Consider the following 20,579-nt stretch of genomic DNA (forward strand, 5'->3'; position numbering starts at 1 on the left):
TCATGACAAATGTAAATTAAACAATGTGTGAGCTGCTGACGGTGCGGGAATAAATAACCTGCTTCCGACTCACCCAGAGTCACACACAATTAACTGACCGGCGACAACGAATGACACGTTGAATAATCAGTCCCGTTTCTCAGCGTCACTCTGCATCGGGGATAATTATAAAATCACATTTCAGGGCCATGTCCGATATCGCTGCAGATCGAGGGTTACCGCCGAGATATTTGTCGAGTTAACATCATTTTATCAGCCAGACTGCCGAATGCACCGTCCTCAGCAAAGTGAGCAGAAGGATTCTCTCCCCGAATAATCCCACCCCGGGACACCGGTGTCCCAGACTGAGCCTCCCCCCCCCCCCACCACCGTTCTCTTTCTATGTAATTCCCCGGGGTCCTACTTGGGGAAGATCTCGGACCCAGATAAACGGCAGAAGCAGCTGCACCATACAGGAGGCAGAAGGACGTCACTGCAGGACAACTTCTGAGTCAGAGAGCGCTCTGCTGGAGCGTGTTCCTTTAGAACCATTTGGAATTAAACCCGGAGCGTGAACGTTAAAGGGGAGGACGGGAAATCGGCCAAGACGTCCCCATCCCGTGGGCGCGGATGTTCACATATTCAGATCTAATATTGCACTCTCACTCCGGGTCTGAGTTTCTGCAGAGACTCCAGTTCCTCCCTCCCGCCAGTTGCATGATTGTTCCACATGCTGAAAGAGATAGATGAATAAAAATGAAATAAATAGCAGTGTCAGTGAGAGGGGACTGGAGTTCATCATTCTACAACATTCACAGACAAATATCAGCAGAAACCCCGCGGATCCCCTGATACTTTATCACATTGAACATGAACACAAACACTCACCCGATCCACGTCAGACTCGGGTGGGTCAATATGAGGCGGCGGAGAGCGGGGACAGATTCAACATGGAGGAAGTTTGCATTCAGGTCCAGCGCCGTCAGTGATGGGAGTTTATTGAGAACGGAGACAAGATTCTCGGCACCAGAATCTGTGAGACTGATATTGTGCAACCTGGAGATGAGAGAGGGGCGGAAATGTGAAGGACACAGAGAGACAGCAGACGGTACAAATCCCCAATGTTTATCAGTAACACAATTACTGATCACATTATTGATAAAGTAAGGAGGCATGGGATCCAAGGGAAGATTGCTTTGTGGATCTAGAACTGGCTTTCCCACAGAAGGCAAAGAGTAGTTGCAGACGGCTCATATTCTCCGTGGAGGCCGGTGTCCAGTGGTGTGCCTTGGGGATTTGTTTTGGGACCCCAACACAGTGATTTTTATAAGTGACCTGGATGAGGAAGTGGAGGGATGGGTTAGTAAATTTGCTGATGACACAAAGGTTGAGGGTGTTGTGGATAGTGTGGAGGGCTGTCAGAGGTTACAACGGGACATTGATAGGATGCAAAACTGGGTTGAGAAGTGGCAGATGGGGTTCAACTCAGTTAAGTGTGAGGTGGTTCATTCTGGTAAGTCAAATATGATGCCAGAATATAGAATTAATGGTAAGACTCTTGGCAGTGTGGAGGATCAGAGGGATCATGGGGTCCGAGTCCATAGGTTACTCAAAGCTGCTACGGAAGTTGACTCTGTGGTTAAGAAGGCATACGGTGTATTGGCCTTCATCAATCGTGGGATTGAGTTTAAGAGCCGAGAGGTAATGTTGCAGCCGCATAAGACCCTGGTCAGACACCACTTGGAGTACTGTGCTCAATTCTGGTCACCTCACTACAGGAAGGACATGGAAACTATAGAACGGGTGCAGGGTACATTTACAAGGATGTTGCCTGGATTGGGGAGCAGGCCTTATGAGAATAGGTTGAGTGAACTCGGCCTTTTCTCCTTGGAGCGACGGAGGACGAGAGGTGACCTGATAGAGTTGTATAAGATGATGAGAGACATTGATCATGTGGATAGTCAGAGGCTTTTCCCCAGGGCTGAAATGGCTAACATGAGAGGGCACAGTTTTATGGTGCTTGGAAGTAGGTATAGAGGAGATATCACGAGTAAGTTTCTTTACGTAGAAAGTGATGATTGTGTGGAATGGGCTGCTGGTGGCGGTGGTGGAGACGGAAACGATAAGATCTTTTGACAGAATCCTGGATGGCTACATGGAAATTACAAAAATGGCGGACGATGGGTAAAACCTAGGTAGTTCTAAGGTAGCGATGAGCTCAGCACAGCTTTCTGGGCGCCTGTATTGTGCTGCAGGTTTTCTATGTTCTATGTTCTATTAATGTTGAGTGTCTGACACCCAGTAACTGGAACCACAATCTCCCACAGTCTGGTACTTACCGCAGTGTGTGTATTTTACACTCCGGGTTCAACAGAGCCACAGACACCAGCTTCACTGCTGAATCTCTTATAGTATTATCACTCAGGTTCAGCTCCGTCAGAGATCGTTTTGTGCTGAGAGTGGAGGCGAGATCCTCGACACCAGATTCTGTGAGACCGACATTGTCCAGCCTGGAGATGAGAGAGAGTGAGGGTGAAGGACACAGAGAGACAGGAGACGGTACAAATCCCCAGTGTTTATCAGTAACACAATTACCGATCACATTAATGTTCAGTGTCAGACACCCAGTGACTGTAAACACAATCTCCCACAATCTGGTACTTACTCGAGTTTCTGTATTTTACACTTTGATTTCCTCAGAGCCTCAGACACCAGTTTCACTCCTGAATCTCCCAGTTTATTACGACTCAGGTTCAGCTCCGTCAGTGATGGTTTTGTACTGAGAGCGGAGCCGAGATCCTCGGCACCAGAATCTGTGAGACCGACATTACTCAGCCTGGAGATGAGAGAGAGTGAGGGTGAAGGACACAGAGAGACAGGAGACGGTACGAATCCCCAGTGTTTATCAGTAACACAATTACTGATTATATTAATGTTCAGTGTCAGACGTGAGTGGGCCAGTGACGGAATGGAGCTTTGAGGCTTTGACTCGAGAGGTTCTGGCAGTTTTGGCAGTTGGTCTGTGCAATCATGTCAATCAAGATTTGAATAGATCAGCAGTAAGCCGTTGATTAGACAATCAAGATTTGAATAGATCAGCAGTAAGCCGTTGATTAGACAATCAAGATTTGAATAGCTCAGACTCAGCAGAAAGCAGCTGATTGTCAGGTGACCAAACATTTTGAAAAGCTCAAACAGATAAATAGAGGGATAGCTCAAGAGAAGCGGCCAGAGCGTGAGTGGGCCAGTGAAGGAGTGGAGCTTTGAGGCTTCGACACGAGAGTCTTCGGCGAGAAGAGGCGGAGGACAAGCTAGCTCGCAGATAGTTTTTACAATGTCTCCTGAGATGGTGATGTGCCTCTCATGTGAGATGTGGCAGTCTTGGGGGAACGCCCCTCTCCCGCAGAGTCACATCTGCCAGAAATGCATACGGCTGGGCGATCTGGAAGACCATGTAAGGAATCTGGAGCAGCAGCTGGATGACCTTCGACTCATAAGGGAGAATGAGGCAGTCGTAGATGAGAGTTACAGGGAGGTAGTCACACCTAGGCTGTCGGAAGCAGGTCGTTGGGTGACAGTCAGAGGGGGGAAAGCAAAGGTGAGCAGACAGGTAGTGCAGAGCACCCCTTTAGCCATTCCCCCGAATAGTGAGTTTACCATCCTGGATACTGTTGGCGGAGACGACCGACCAGGTGTGAGCCACGGTGGCAGGGCCTCCGGCACTGAGTCTGACCCTGTGGTGCAGAAGGGTGGGACGGAGAAGAGGAGAGCTGTCGTCATTGGAGACTCTATAGTCAGGGGAGCAGACAGGAGATTTTGTGGACGTGAGAAGGACACCCGCATGGTTTGCTGCCTCCCGGGTGCCAGGGTCCGGGATGTCTCTGACCGGCTGCACGACATCCTGGTACGAGAGGGAAAGCAACCAGAAGTCGTGATACATGTTGGGACCAACGACATAGGCAGGAAGAGGGATGAGGTCTTGAAGGGTAAGTTTCGGGAACTAGGCAGAAGTCGGAAGAACAGGACCTCAAGGGTGGCGTTCTCAGGATTGCTGCCAGTGCTACTTGACAGTGATGGTAAGAATTGGAGGAGATGGCAGTTGAATGCGTGGCTGAGGAGTTGGTGCAGGGAGCAGGGTTTTAGATTTTTAGATCATTGGGATCTCTTCTGGGGAAAGTGGGACCTGTACAGATTGGATGGGTTGCACCTGAACTCGAGGGGGAGCAATATTCTTGCAGGAAGGTTTGCTAGCATGGTTCGGGAGGGTTTAAACTAATTTGCGAGGGGGATGGGACACAGAGCGATAGAGCAGTGAAAGAAGTGCATGGAGTAAAGCCAGACCTAACATGCAGAGAGGCTTTGAGGAAAGATAAGCAGAATAAACGGTGTAAAGACAGTAAGGTAGAAGGGGCTGAAATGTGCGCACCTCAATGCAAGAAGCATCAGGAACAAAGGTGATGAACTGAGAGCTTGGATACATACATGGAATTATGATGTAGTGGCCATTACAGAGACTTGGCTGGCTCCAGGGCAGGAATGGATTCTCAATATTCCTGGATTTCAGTGCTTTAAAAGGGATAGACAGGGCAGAAAAAGGAGAGGAGGGGTGGCATTACTGGTCAGGGATACTATTACAGCTACAGAAAGGGTGAGTAATGTACAAGGATCCTCTTTTGAGTCAATATGGGTGGAAGTCAGGAACAGGAAGGGAGCAGTTACTCTACTGGGGGTATTCTATACACCCCCTGGTAGCAGCAGAGATACAGAGGAACAGATTTTGGAAAGGTGCAAAAATAACAGGGTTGTTATCATGGGTGACTTTAACTTCCCTAATATTGATTGGCACCTGATTAGTTCCAAGTGTTTAGATGGGGCAGAGTTTGTTAGTGTGTCCAGGATGGATTCCTGTCACAGTACGTGGACAGGCCGACCAGGGCGAACGCCATACTAGATCTAGTACTAGGTAATGAACCGGGTCAGGTCACAGATCTCTCAGTGGGTGAGCATCTGGGAGACAGTGACCACCGCTCCCTGGCCTTTATAGTTATCACGGAAAAGGATAGAATCAAAGAGGACAGGAACATTTTAAATTCGGGAAAGACAAATTATGAGGCTACAAGGCTAGAACTTGTAGGTGTGAATTGGGATGATGTTTTTGCAGGCAAATGTACTATGGACATGTGGTCGATGTTTAGAGATCTCTTGCGGGATGTAAGGGATAAATTCGTCCCGGTGAGGAAGATAAAGAATGGTAGGGTGAAGGAACCATGGGTATCAAGTGACGGGGAAAATCTAGTCAGGTGGAAGAAGGCAGCATACATGAGGTTTAGGGAGCAAGGCTCAGATGGATCTATTGAGGAATATAGGGAAGTAAGAAAGGAGCTTAAGAAGGGACTGAGAAGAGCAAGAAGGGGGCATGAGGAGGCCTTGGCGAGTAGGGTAAAGGAAAACCCCAAGGCATTCTTCAATTATGTGAAGCAAAAAAGGATGACAGGAGTGAAGGTAGGACCGATTAGAGATAAAGGTGGGAAGATGTTCCTGGAGGCTGTGGAAGTGAGCGAGGTCCTCAATGAATACTTCTCTTCGGTATTCACCAATGAGAGGGAACTTGATGATGGTGAGGACAATATGAGTGAGGTTGATGTTCTGGAGCATGTTGATATTAAGGGAGAGGAAGGGTTGGAGTTATTAAAATACATTAGGACAGGTAAGTCCCTGGGTCCTGACAGAATATTCCCCAGGCTTCTCCACGAGGCGAGGGAAGAGATTGCTGAGCCTCTGGCTAGGATCTTTATGTCCTCGTTGTCCACGGGAATGGTACCGGAGGATTGGAGGGAGGCGAATGTTGTTCCCTTGTTCAAAAAAGGTAGTAGGGATAGTCCGGGTAATTATAGACCAGTGAGCCTTACGTCTGTGGTGGGAAAGCTGTTGGAAAAGATTCTAAGAGATAGGATCTCTGGGCATTTAGAGATTCATGCTCTGATCAGGGACAGTCAGCATGGCTTTGTGAGGGCAGATCGTGTCTAACAATCCTGATAGAGTTCTTTGAGGAGGTGACCAGGCACATAGATGAGGGTAGTGCAGTGGATGTGATTTATATGGATTTTAGTAAGACATTTGACAAGGATCCATAAGACACAAAGGTTGGTGGTGTTGTAGATAGTGTAGAGGATTGTCAAAGATTGCAGAGAGACACGATAGGATGCAGAAGTGGGCTGAGAAGTGGCAGATGGAGTTCAACCCGGAGAAGTATGAGGTGGTACACTTTGGAAGGACAAACTCCAAGGCAGAATATAAAGTAAATGGCAGGATACTTGGTAGTGTGGAGGAGAAGATGGATCTCGGGGTACATGTCCAGAGATCCCTGAAAGTTGCCTCACAGGTGGATAGGGTAGTTAAGAAAGCTTATGGGATGTTAGCTTTCATAAGTCGAGGGATAGAGTTTAAGAGTCGCGATGTAATGATGCAGCTCTATAAAACTCTGGTTAGGCCACACTTGGAGTACTGTGTCCAGTTCTGGTCACCTCACTATAGGAAGGATGTGGAAGCATTGGAAAGGGTACAGCGGAGATTTACCAGGATGCTGCCTGGTTTAGAGAGTATGCATTATGATCAGAGATTAAGGGAGCTAGGGCTTTACTCTTTGGAGAGAAGGAGGATGAGAGAAGACATGATAGAGGTGTACAAGATAATATGAGGAATAGATAGAGTGGACAGCCAGTGCCTCTTCCCGAGGGCACCACTGCTCAATACAAGAGAACATGGCTTTAAGGTAAAGGGTGAGAAGTTCAAGGGGGATATTAGAGGAAGGTTTTTTACTCAGAGAGTGGTTGGTGCGTGGAATGCACTGCCTGAGTCAGTGGTGGAGGCAGATACACTAGTGAAGTTTAAGAGACTACTAGACAGGTATATGGAGGAATCTAAGTTGGGGGCTTATATGGGAGGCAGGGTTGGAGGGTCGGCACAACATTGTGGGCCGAAGGGCCTGTGCTGTGCTGTACTATTCTATGTCCTATGTTCTATGTTCAGACACCCAGTGACTATAAACACAAACTCCCACAGTCTGGCCTTTACCGCAGTTTCTGTATTTTACACTCCGGGTTCCTCAGAGCCGCAGACACCAGTTTCACTCCTGAATCTTCCAGTTTATTACCACTCAGATCCAGCTCTGTCAGTGATGGGTTTGTACTGAAAGCAGACGCGAGATCCTCAGCACCAAAATCTGTGAGACCAACCTCGTCCAGCCTGCAGATAAAAGAGAGTGAGTGTGAAGGACACATAGAGACAGAAGACGGTACAGATCCCCACTGTTTATCAGTAACACAATTACTGATCACATTAATGTTCAGTGTCAGACACCCAGTGACTGTAAACACAATCTCCCACAGTCTGGTACTTACCCCAGTTTCTGTATTTTACACTCCGGGTTCCTCAGAGCCGCAGACACCAGTTTCACTCCTGAATCTCCCAGTTCATTCTCCCCAAGTCTAAACACAAACAGACAAACTGATGAACAAAGTGATTCAAACCGTGGGTCTGAGGGAATTTCTCTCACTCGGATATTTCAGGAAACATTAAACCCTTCAGTAAATCACTGATCGGAGTTCCCATCACTGTCAATGTCCCTCACTGCCCAGCTCCAGGGTATTCACCGAATGTCAGTAATTTAGTCTGTCGGTGTGACCCTGTAAACTCCACATATTCTGTCCCATTCCCTAATGGTTAGAAAAGTGTTCCTGACGTGAGCGGGTCGGGAGATACAGGGTTGAAGGGGAGTAAGTCCCACAGTGAAGATTTGTCAATGGGGAAATGTCCACAGACCCCACCTGAGAAAAAAGGATAGGAAGACTGAACTTGAAGGAGGGAGGGGGATGGGGAAGAGAGATCCCACAGGAGGAAGGGAGATAGGGAATATAGATCCCATAGGAGGAAGGGGGATGGGGAAGAGAGATCCCACAGGAGAATGGGGGATGGGGAACAGCCATCCGACAGGAGAAACGGGGTGAGGAAGAGATATACCTTGGCAGGAAGGGGATGGTGAAGGAAGATTCCACATATTGAAGCGGGGATGTGGAAGAAAGATCCCACAGGAGGAAGGGGGATGGCGAAGTGGAAAGGGTTGGGGAAGAGAAATCCCTTAGGAGGATCGGATGCTGAGGTAGGTCGCTTGTATGCTGAAGAGCCCATAATCAGCAGAGGACATCTGGGGCGGGGTCGTGCACATAGTCACACAGGTGGACTGATGGTGATAGTCACACACGGGGAAGGGCAGAAGGAGGATAATCTCACAGAGGTAAGTCTCTCCCTCTCACTGGGATGGTCCGCTAATGGTCTCTTTTCTCTGACCGGGAAGACGTTGTAAAGCTGGGACAGACCGGTGATGGTCTCCCGTCAAACACCGAGAAGTGGATGTAGAGTCTGTACGGTCGTTTGTCTTTCTCCGGAATGGGGTGTGAATCTCTGACCCACCTGCTGCAGTCAGTGTCACTCTGGGTGTCAGTGACAGTGAGAAGGAACATTGTCGATGGACGTGTCACAGGCAGCGAGAAACACGGCCATTCCTGTGATTTATTACCATTAAACCAATGGTCGTTGTTCACTGATCTGATGAAGTCTCCAACATCCCTTCACAAGGAACCACAGAACCGTCCCGTCGTTGGGGATTTACTGACCGAACCCTGGGCATTTGTCACAGTTCCTTACATTGAAACAACACAATGGAACAGTTTCACAGTTCAGATTGAGAGATAAATTCTGATACCTCAGCTCCTGGCACTTGTACAGCCCGGGTCCCAGCCGCTGGATTCCTTCACACTGAATGTGGCAGCGAAACAGGTCCAGCAGTTTTATTGTATCACAGAATCTGATGACATGAGACAGGACCGCGCAGTCAACCGGATTCAGTGTCATTTCACGGAATGAAAGTGTTTCCACAGATCCCAGTGCGGCCTGAGCCAGTCCACTATTCTGAGACTCAAACAGGTAGTGCAATGTGTTCAGGAGGCTCCTTTTACCAGCTTCACTGCTGTTTCCACTCTGGCGTTTAACCTCCTCCTTCACCCAGTCAATCACCCGGCAGGTTGTTTGATGAGGAAATGGGCCCAGAAACTCCTCCAGGCCCCGAGCTGTCATTGGGGAGGAGAGACCAGCAACAAAACGGAGAAATACCTCAAATCGCCCATCTGTCCTGCTGTGGGCTTCAGTGAGGAATTTCACAATATCCCCGGGATGTGGATTCAGGAATTGTGAGACTGCAGCTATAAACTCTTGGATGGTGAGGTGTGGGAATGTGTACACCACACTCCGGACAGAATCCTCTCTCTCCAAAAGCTCCATCAGGAACCCGGACAGGAACTGGGAAGGCTGCAGATTGTAGTTGATCAAATCTCCATCTGTAAACACAATCTTCTTATCGAACACTCCTCTGAAGGCCATCTGACCAACCCTGAGTAACACATCACGGGGGTTCTCTATCTCACGGCCGTGGTTTTTCAGGACGTTGTAAATATAGTAGGAATACAGTTGGGTGATGGTCTTGGGAACTCGCTGCGGGTCCCTGACTTTTTGTGTGAAGAAGGGGCCCAGTGCCAGAACGAGGATCCAGCAGTAGGAGGGGTTGTAGCTCATGGTGTACAGGATCTCGTTCTCCTTCACGTGTTTGAAAACAGCTGCTGCCACTGTCTGATCTTCAAAATGCCTGATGAAATATTCCTTCCGTTCCTCACCAGAAAATCCCAGGATTTCAGCCCAGACACAGATATCAGCCTTTTCCAATAAATGTAACGCAGTGGGGCGGGTGGTCACCAGCACTGAACACCCTGGGAGCAGCTTGCCCTGGATTAAACCGTACACAATGTCAGACACTTCACACCACCACTCTGGATCTGAGCACTGGTGCTTGGGTTCTGTATCTCTCCGACTGTCAGCAAAATCGATTCTGTGTTTGAATTCATCCAAACCATCCAATATAAACAGCAATCCCTCTGGGTTCTTCCAGACCTCTCTGAGTAAATTCCCAAAGTGAGGATACTGATCCAGAATCAGTTCCCTCAGGTTTATTCTGCAGTTAATAGAGTTTAAATCCCGGAACTTGAAACTGAAGACAAACTGGAATTGTTGGTATATTTTCCCTGTGGCCCAGTCATAAACAATCTTTTGAACCATTGTTGTTTTTCCAATCCCCGCAACTCCAGCCACTGCTGCTGAACTCCCAGATTTGGAGTTACTCCGGGAAAAGCTGCTCTGGAACAACCGATCTGTCCGGAGTTTCTCCAGCTCTCTGCGGAGATGTTTCACTCTCCACTCCTCGTGGTCTCTGCCTCTTGCCAGCAGCTCATGTTCCACCAGTGTCCGATCTCGAACAGTAGAAATGACCGTGAGCTCAGCGTATCGATCAACCAGCTGGAAAACCTTCACCTTCTCCCTCATCAGGATCGTGTTCACTCTCAGTGTTTCAGTTTGTGCCCGCAGAGTCTCCTTGTGCTTCTGTTGAACATCTTCCATGGGAACAGACAGTGGACAAACTGTTAGATGCCTCAACTCAGAATTAAGTATTTAAGTACGCAAGAGTTAGCTCAACACTATTGCATTAATTGCATTAATCAATGGATGTTCGTACAGTGAAGTAAATTTTGATTAACAGACCCCAAACTAGACAGAGAGGCGCGATCTTGATAAACACCAGATCATCACATTTCCACATTAATTGTGCTGTGAACGTTTTATTTTTCTTGGTAGTTTACTGACCCCCGACTGTCCCGTACTGGACAAACCCAAGTACCGCCACAGACATGATGGTTCCTGTGGAAGAAACTTTTAATCCCCAGTGTTGATGTAGCGGATGGAGATGGAGAAAAGGAAAATGGGCATTCTGTCAAAGGAACAGATCAGGGAATCACAGCTTTCCCTCCCAGGGTCACTGATTCAAAATGCAAAGAAGTTGCTTTGCTGATCAGCACGTGCACATTGGGGGGTGGAGGGAGGGGCGGTTGGGGGAGAAAATGTCCGTGTCTTGTTCAGGAGATTGAGATAGTCAGCATTTTGACACAAAACGCAGACAATTCCGCCTCCCCCCCTCCCCGTTCCATCATTCCATCATCACAGATGCTGCTCAGGTCACTGAATTCCTCCAGAAAATGGCTTGAGACGGCAGATCTGCAGTCTCGTGTCTCTTAAGGAGTGTGTGTTGCAAATGCTCAACAGATTCAAGATTGAAGATACACAAGTATAAAGGAGAAGGAAATAGTTGTTATTCCGGATCTGATGCAGCACCAAAAACTCAAACTAAGAACGCAATGAAAAACACAATCAATGTAGATACCTATGATACAGGAGCCACTCTGACTTCAAGTGGTTCAGACAGGAGCCTCGTGGGAGAGGGGCAAACAGCCCATAGGCGGGATAGGTGGGATCATTCCTGATGCTGCTGGCCATTTTCTGAAGCCTTCCTGTATATACGTGCCTGATGGAAGGAAGGCTAGGGGTGCTGGTGATGCGTTGGGCAGTTTTGGCTGGCCTTTGTAGAGACTTCCAGTCCGCCACAGTTATGCAAAAGAATGTTCTCGACCCGAAACGTTGACTGTACTTTCACCATAGATGTTTCCTGGTCTGTTGGGTTTCTCCATCATTCTATGTGTGTTAGTCTATAATTTCAATTCATTTGCCTTCATCCCTCCTTTATGCTTTTTGTTGCCTTTTGTTAGATTTTAAAAGCTTCCCAATTAACTAACTTCCCACTCACTTTCGCTACGTTATATACTGTTTCTATTTCCTTTATACAGTCCCTAGCTGCCTCCTAAGGGTACATTTGCATTAATCTCCCTGATAAGATCTGGTCTCACAGTGAGTCAGAAACCCTGTTAGGCGTGTGTGAGCTCTCACACTGTGTCAGGACCCTGTCAAGGGTGTGTGGGGTCTCACAGTGTGTCAGGACACTGTCAGGGGTGTGTGTAGTCTCACAGTGTGTCAGGACACTGTCAGGGGTGTGTGTAGTCTCAGTATGTCAGAACCCTGTCAAGGGTGTGTGTGGTCTCACAGTGTGTCAGGACACTGTCAGGGGTGTGTGTAGTCTCAGTATGTCAGAACCCTGTCAAGGGTGTGTGGCATCTCACAGTGTGTCAGGACCGTGTCAGAGGTGTATGGGGTCTCATAGTGTGTCAGGAACCTGTCAGTGGTATGCGAGGTCTGATAATGTGTCAGGACCCTGTCAAGGGTGTGTGGGGTCTCACAGTGTGCCAGGACCCTGTCAGGGGTGTGTGTAGTCTCACAGTGTGTCAGGACACTGTCAGGGGTGTGTGTAGTCTCAGTATGTCAGAACCCTGTCAGGGGTGTGTGGCATCTCACAGTATGTCAGGACCGTGTCAGAGGTGTGTGGGGTCTCATAGTGTGTCAGGAACCTGTCAGTGGTATGTGAGGTCTCATAATGTGTCAGGACCCTGTCAAGGGTGTGTGGGGTCTCACAGTATGTCAGGACCGTGTCAGGGGTGTGTGGGGTCTCACAGTGTGTCAGTACCCTGTCAGAGTCACGTGGGGTCTCACAATGTGCCAGGACTCTGCCAGCGATGTGTAGGGACTCATAATGTGCCTGGACCCTGCCCTGGTTGTGTGGTGTCTCACAATGTGACAGGACCCTGTCAGGCGTGTGTGGGTCTCCATTCAATGTATTTGGCTGTGATTGGGAGCATAGGAAAACATTGATTGTGTACATATTTACTTTAGAGAATGTGACAGTGGTAGGTATGATGCTCTTCAATAATCAAGGAGTGTATCTGTTTCGTATTCAGAAATGGTTGTGGGAATTTCACTGTCGTGTCTGTTCCCTCGGCAAACAACATGAGGAATAGTGAAGAAGAATCTTGTAGCGATTTACCAAATCAATGGTGCAGGGAAACTGAGGGGTTTCATTGACCGGATGTGGACTAGAACAGCTTTAACAGAGGTGACAGAGACGTTAGTAGTTTGTAAACTTCCTGATTCGTCTGTCTCTGATCCCATATTTAAATTATTATCTTTGGGATTTGTTATTGTAAATGAGAGAGACTGAACCAGCGTTCTGGCCGAGATTCCTTATATTTCTGTTAAGTGCTTCGAATAATCAGTTAAAACATGCGCTGATGCAATATTAATAAATTTTGTGATATTTGTCTTTCCTACGCTCTCTCCTCTGTTAAATATGCAGTTGAGTGATCCAACTCAGTCTGCAATGATGAAGCCTCACAATCTCTGAGCTCATGCACTGCCCCGGGCTCTATTTTCACTGACATGATGGGCTTATGGATGCAGTGAGCTTCCCATCCAGACGGTCACAATTCAACTAATTGCAATATTATTTATAGACATTTTCAGTTCTTAGCACCTTCCATGCCGCGATCCCACAACGCTCGGTTTCTCTGTCCTAATTCCCATCTTTGACCCTTCCACAGTGTCCATCACACAACACCGGCAGTCATGAATTTCAGCTTCTGTGGACTGAGCTGAGGAATTTGTCCCCCAATCTCACCCTCTCTAACACTGTAACAGTGTTTGTACTGGGGAGTGCAGATGTGAACACAGCGGTGTTCATATGCTGCTCTGTGGTTGAACAGACCGGTTGGGATGTTACCTGCTTTTCTAATTAAAGTGATGCTATTATTACTGTTCTGTGACTGGAACTTCAGCGGACGCCCAACTCTAAGAAAGGATAATCTGCAGGAACTGGGGGAGTTTAGAAAATGGTTAAGGATGAGGCTGTTCAGGAGGGGGCAGTGGCTGGCAAGAGAAGGTTTTGACTTTTTGGTGCGTTTATTTTTCTATTCTCTGGATCACCCCCTTCTCCAGCCAGACTCCGGTGGAGATCTGTGGTTGCAGGTCCCAGAGCGGTGTGACCACTTTAGTCAAACTCGCCAGCTCTCTGCCTCTTTCCTCAAAGTGTCCTTTGAAAACTCTCCCTCTAGCAAACACGTTTCCCTGTGTCTCACTGTGTTCTCTGTCACAGTGCCAACATTTACCTGGTCAGATCTTTGTGGCTCAACAACTTAACCGCCCGACGTAAAGTACCACCGTTGGTGGAAACAGAGGTCAGGTTTCAACATTATGAACTCTGCTTCAGCCTCATCTGGGCCATTGCGTACCGTTCCGATTGCCCCACTACCGGAGGGATGTTGAGTCTTTAGAGAGGGAGCAGAAGAGGTTTACCAGGATGCTGTCTGGTTCAAAGGGCATGTGCTATCATGAGAAGCTGGAGAAAAATGAATTGCTTTCTCTGGATCATCGGAGGCCGAGGGATCTGACACAGGTTGACAAAATTATGAGAGGCTTAGACAGAGTGGACAGAGAGAATCGGTTTCCTGGGGTTCAAATGTCTATCACTAGGGGCCTGCAGTGAAGGTGAGAGGGGGTTGGATTAAGGGGGATGTGAGGAATAGTTTTTTTTTTAAATCAGAGAGTCATGGATGACTGGAATGCACTGCCTGGTAAGGTGGGAGAGGCAAATTGTTAGAGACTTCTAAGAGACGTTTGGACAGGCACATGGATATAAGGAAGATGGACGCATATGGACATGGTGTAGGAAGGAGAGATTAGAGTTTGGGTATGTTTGATTTACTTCTTAGCTGGTTCGGCACAATGTGATAGGCCGAATGGCTTATCCCCATCTTATACTCTGCAATGTTCAATGCACGGTCACTTACCTTTCAACTTACTGAGGACCTCTAGTAAAAGTTGAGCGGGAATTGGTCGAGGGGAGGGATCACAACCTGTTTAAATTTAAACAAATTGAGGAAATGATTTTTGTAAAATTTTTAAGTGTGCTGTGCTGCGATCCAAATTTAAATTAATCTCTGATATTATCTCACCATATGTCTGTATTTCCTTCAGTATTTTGTCCAAATTTGGGACACAATTCCGTATTTTCACAAAGGTGTCCCACATCACCCTCCGGGCGCGGGAGCCTTTCTCCATCACCAGGCTCAGGAGGAGTTTAGAACTGTCCGCCCGCTCTCCCTTATCAGCGAGATCAGAGATTTTCTGTGAAGAGTAACAGTGAACATATTGGGGTCTGACAGATTCACACAGAGAATGAGAAGTAAGTGATGTGCTCTGTAACGGGATCACACTGAGCAGTCACCCGGACGGGTGCTGATCCTGTCTGGGCACGGACTGTACATTCTGAGTGCAGAGCACACGGAGGGACATTCACCGTGAACCTGGTCCACCAGTCAATGAGATCCTGGCTGGTCTGTGACCGCTTCATTGACCTGGCTCCAAATCCATAAATAATTCCTCACCAGATTTGACGGTGTAACACAGAAATCAGAAAATAACGATCACAGAGGAATAAAGAAGTCAGGAAAGTTTTTATAACAGAGTGAACAGTCTCAGATAAATTGCAGAAAAGATGATGTGATTCATCTCCTCAGTCCGCCAGTGTCCAACAATACAGCGGATTACCGGCTGACACATAATTCCTTTCCTTTGCCTTTTCCAGTGGAGGTTTATTCAGCGATTACACATTACAACATGACAGTATTCCCCGATTCACACTGTTTACAGTTACAGATTGTAACAGAGTGATCTCCACCCAGAACAGAACACACTCCAGCTCCTGTGGCACCCACTGATGATGTCCCGGTTCTCACTGACATCCTGCCGTCACGCTGCACGGTCTTCCCAAAATAAAAGTTCCTACCATATTTAATGACACAAAGGTTGGTGGTGTTGTGGATAGTGTGGAGGTTACAGCGGGACATTGATAGGATGCAAAACTGGGCTGAGAATTGGCAGATGGTGTTCAACCCAGGTAAGTGTGAAGTGGTTCATTTTGGTTGGTCAAATATGTTGGCTCTTGGTAGTGTGGAGAACCAGAGGGATCTTGGGGTCCGAGTCTATAGGGCGCTCAAAGCATCTGCGCATGTTGTCCATGTGGTTAAGAAGGCATACGGTATATTGGCCTTCATCAATTGTGGACTTGAATTTAGGATTCGAGAGGTAATGTTGCAGCCATATAGGACCCTGGTCAGACACCACTTGGTGTACAGTGCTCTGATCTGGTGGCCTCATTTACAAGGATGTTGCCTGGATTGGGGAGCATGCCTTATGAGAGCAGGTTGAGTGAACCCGGCCTTTTCTCCTTGGAGCGACGGAGGATGAGAGTCAACCTGATGAAGGCGTATAAGATGATGTGAAGCATTGATCGTGTGGATAGTCAGAGGATTTTTCCCTGGGCTGAAATGGCTGCCACAAGAGGGCACAGGTTTAAGGTGCTGGGGAGTAGGTACAGATGAGATGTCAGCGGTAAGTTTTTTTTAAACACAGAGAGTGGTGAGTGCGTGGAGTGGGCTGCCAACAACGGTGGTGGAGGCGGATATGATAGGGTCTTTTAAGAGTCTTCTGGATAGGTACATGGAGCTTTGAAAAATAGAGGGCTATGGGTAACCTTAGTAATTTCTAAGGTAGGGACCTGTTCGGCACAAGTTTGTGGGCAGAAGGGCCTGTATTCTGCCGTAGGCTTTCTATGTTTTCTATGTTTCTATTTCCATCTAAATACATTCATTGCAACCTCATTCAATTGTTATCTGCTCCTCTCGCTCTGAACATTCAGCTGCCTCTGGGGGTATCATTGCTTCTCATTTACAGTTTTAAGAATTATATACATTTGTGAAATGTTTTTATGCTTTATTATCCAATGAGTCAGAGTTCAGACACCCATCAGTCCTGTGACGTGTGAAAATTCAAACCCATTCTCCCTCCCACTCACCCGATGTTCCTCTCCACTGAACTGATTCTCGGCCGTTAACACCAGGCTCACTCCGTGCACCCCTCCTTCCACCGCCTGCTCCAGCCTGTCCCAGTAGAAATCCGTCAGCTGCAGCAGTTGGGAATCGTCCCAGCTTGCCAGGAGCTCGGTGATCACTGAGCTCCGAACTGTGACGCAAAATGGAGAAAATTAAAGACATTTCCCAACACCTATTGGGCAGAAAATTTCTCTCTGGAACCTAAAGACGGGGTGTCTGTGCAGCAGGTGACCAAATACAATCCAAAATAGGCACACAAATGTGTTACAATTTGGAAGGACAAGTCAGGGAAGGAATTACACAGCGAGGGACGGGGCACTGAACAGTGCAGTGAGGAAAGTAGATACAGCACAAAGGAATTTAATTAAATTCAAAGTAATGTCATGTGGAGAAAGGGTCGTAAAGAAAGCTTTGATACATTTGATGTTATAAATCTAACTGTTGAGGATAGACACACAAGGTGCTGGAGAATTTCAGCAGGCAGTCAGCAACTAAGGAAATGTGTATACAGCCGACTTTGTAGGCCGGGACGCTTCCCGAAACGTTGATTCCCACAGCTGCTGCCTAACCCCCTGAGTTCCTCCAGCAGCTTGTGTGCATTGCTTAGATTACCGGAATCTGCAGATTATCTCTTCTCGGCTGAGTAGAGTAATTGGCATGTTATGTTGGAGTTTAATGGGTCATTCGCAAGGTCTAATTTGGATTATTGTGTGCAGTTCCATCTTGGATCAGCTTTGGAAGCATTCAGTTCTCAGTAATTACACCTGCGATTAGCTACTTCAGAAACTTGCCCTCAACGGGCAAATGGTGCCTCAGAAACCTGACACGCAGTGATGAACCGAGACAGTTTGAACGGTTTGAGATACTTAACATTACCTAAGTCAATTTACAACCGTTGGTGGAAACAGGCGTCAAGTTTCAATTTTAGAAACTCTCCTTCGGCCACATGTGGGCCATTGCGTACCGTTCCGATCACCCCACTACCGGAGGGGTGTTGAGGCTTCAGACAGCTGCCTGGTTTAGAGGGTATGTGCTATCACGAGAGGCTGGAGAAAAAATTGGTTGTTTTCTCTGGACCATCGGAGGCCAAGGGGAGCTCTAACACAGGTTGACAACATTATGAGAGGCTTAGATAGATTGGAGAGAGAGAATCGGTCTTCCACAGTTGAAGTGTTTATTACCAGAGGGAATATATTGAAGGTGAGAGGGTGTAGAATGAAGGGGATGTGAGGGATAGCTTTTTTTTTTAAATCAGAGAGTTGTGGCTGCCTGGAATGCACTGCCTTATAAGCTGATAGAGGCAAACTATTAGAAGCTTTTAAGAGACGTTTGGACAGGCAAATGGATGTAAGGAGGATAGGTGCATATGGACATGGTGTAGGAAGGAGAGATTAGAGTTTGGGTACATTTGATTTACTTCTTAGCTGGTTTGGCACAATATGATATGCCTAATGACTTATTCCTGTGTTATACTCTGCAATGTTCAATGCACGTTCACTCACCGTTCAGCTCATTGAGACCCTTTAGTGAAAGTTGAGCGGGACTTGGCCGATGGGAAGGATCACAACCTGATTAAATTTAAACAAATTGAGGAAATCATTTTTGTAAAATTGTAAAGTGTGCTGTGATGCGATCCAAAATTTAAATTAATCTCTGATATTTTCTCACCATATTCCTGTATTTCCTTCAGTATTTCGTCAAACGTTGGGACACAATTCCGCATTTTCACAACCGTTTCCCACATCACCCTCCAGGCGCGGGAGCCTTTCTCCATCACCAGGCTCAGGAGGAGTTTAGAACTGTCTGCCCGCTCTCCCTTATCAGCAAGATCAGAGATTTTCTGTGAAGAGTAACAGTGAACTTATTGGGGACTGACAGATTCACACAGAGAATGAGAAATAAATGATGTGCTCTGTAACGGGATCACACTGAGCAGTCACCCGGACGGGTGCTGATCCTGTCTGGACATGGACTGTACATTCTGAGTGCAGAGCACATGGAGGCACATTCACAGTGAATCTGCTCCACCAAATTAACATTGCGGATATTCAATATTCAGGAGGGATAGACGTGAAAGAAAAGGAGGTGGGGTAGCGTTGCTGGTTAGAGAGGAGATTAACACCATAGAAAGGAAGGACATTAACCTGGAGGATGTGGAATCGATATGGGTAGTGCTGCATAACACTAAGGGGCAGAAAACGCTGGTGGGAGTTGTGTACAGGCCACCTAACAGTAGTAGTGAGTTTGGAGATGGCATTAAACAGGAATTTAGAAATATGTGCAATAAAGGAACAGCAGTTATAATGGGATACTTCAATCTACATATAGATTGGGTGACCCAAATTGGTAAGGGTGCTGAGGAAGAGGATTTCTTGGAACGTCTGCGGGATGGTTTTCTGAACCAACATGTCGAGGAACCAACTAGAGAGCAGGCCATTCTAGACTGGGTGTTGAGCAATGAGGAAGAGTTAGATTGCAATATTATTGTGCGAGGCCCCTTGGGTAAGAGTAACTTTGAAGGTATGAGACGTGAATTAGCTAAGATAGACTGGCAAATGACACTTAAAGGGTTGACGGTGGATATGCAATGGCAAGCATTTAAAGGTCGCATGGATGAACTACAACAATTGTTCATCCCAGTTTGGCAAAAGAATAAATCAAGGAAGGTAGTGCACCTGTGGCTGACAATGGAAATTAAGGATAGTATCAATTCCAAAGAAGAAGCATACAAATTAGCCAGAAAAAGCGGCACACCTGAGGACTGGGAGAAATTCAGAGTCCAGCAGAGGAGGACAAAGGGTTAATTAGGACAGGGGGAAAAAAGATTATGAGAGAAAACTGGCAGGGAACATAAAAACTGACTGTAAAAGCTTTAATAGATATGTGAAAGGAAAAAGATTGATTAAGACAAATGTAGGTCCCCTACAGACAGAAACAGGTGAATTTGTCATGGGGAACAAGGACATGGCAGACCAATTGAATAACTACTTTGGTTCTGTCTTCACTAAGGAGGACATAAATAATCTTCCAGAAATAGTAAGGTCCGAGGGTCTAGAAAGATGGAGGAACTGAGGGAAATACATGTTAGTAGAGATGTGGTGTTAGGTAAATTGAAGGTATTAAAGGCAGATAAATCCCCAGGGCCAGATGGTCTGCATCCCAGAGTGCAGAAAGAAGCAGCCCAAGAAATAGTGGATGCGTTAGTGATAATTTTTCAAAACTCTTTAGATTCTGGATTAGTTCCTGAGGATGGAGGGTGGCTAATGCAACCCCACTTTTTAAAAAAGGAGGGAGAAAGAAACCGCGGAATTATAGACAGGTTAGCCTGACATCAGCGGCGGGGAAAATGCTGGAGTCAGTTATCAAAGATGCGATAACAGTACATTTGGAAAGCGGTGAAATCATCGGACAAAGTCAGCATGGATTTGTGAAAGGAAAATCATGTCTGACGAATCTCATAGAATTTTTTGAGGATGTAACTAGTAGAGTGGACAGGGGAGAACCAGTGGATGTGGTATATTTGGATTTTCAAAAGGCTTTTAACAAGGTCCTACACAGGAGATTATTGTGCAAACTTAAAGCACACGGTATTCGGGGTATGGTATTGATGTGGATAGAGAATTGTTTGGCAGACAGGAAGCAAAGAGTGGGAATAAACGGGACCTTTTCAGAATGGCAGGCAGTGACTAGTGGGGTACCGCAAGGCTCAGGGCTGGGACCCCAGTTGTTTACAATATATATTAATGACTTGGATGAGGGAATTAAATGCAGCATCTCCAAGTTTGCGGATGACAAGAAGCTGGGTGGCAGTGTTAGCTGTGAGGAGGATGC

The 20,579-nt window shown here is 46.9% G+C and overlaps 1 protein-coding gene across 4 annotated transcripts in view; it reads right to left on the reverse strand.

The window, feature by feature from the left end:
- Positions 1-366: 366 nt before the first annotated feature.
- Positions 367-20,579, reverse strand: part of LOC140208327 (NACHT, LRR and PYD domains-containing protein 3-like) — a 48,620-nt gene continuing 28,407 nt past the window's right edge. For all 4 annotated transcript variants that reach the window (XM_072276913.1, XM_072276912.1, XM_072276914.1 and 1 more), the window contains exons 4-15: positions 18,417-18,588; positions 18,251-18,316; positions 16,712-16,878; positions 14,811-14,982; positions 14,646-14,711; positions 8,741-10,475; positions 7,380-7,466; positions 7,054-7,224; positions 2,645-2,815; positions 2,319-2,489; positions 868-1,035; positions 367-712 (exon numbers count right to left, since the gene is read on the reverse strand). In XM_072276913.1, coding sequence (XP_072133014.1) covers positions 628-712; positions 868-1,035; positions 2,319-2,489; positions 2,645-2,815; positions 7,054-7,224; positions 7,380-7,466; positions 8,741-10,475; positions 14,646-14,711; positions 14,811-14,982; positions 16,712-16,878; positions 18,251-18,316; positions 18,417-18,588 — 3,231 coding nt within the window. In that variant the 3' untranslated portion in view covers positions 367-627. The remainder of the gene's footprint in view (positions 713-867; positions 1,036-2,318; positions 2,490-2,644; positions 2,816-7,053; positions 7,225-7,379; positions 7,467-8,740; positions 10,476-14,645; positions 14,712-14,810; positions 14,983-16,711; positions 16,879-18,250; positions 18,317-18,416; positions 18,589-20,579) is intronic.

Source organism: Mobula birostris, chromosome 13 (genome assembly GCF_030028105.1).
Source record: "Mobula birostris isolate sMobBir1 chromosome 13, sMobBir1.hap1, whole genome shotgun sequence".
Taxonomy (NCBI): domain Eukaryota; kingdom Metazoa; phylum Chordata; class Chondrichthyes; order Myliobatiformes; family Myliobatidae; genus Mobula; species Mobula birostris.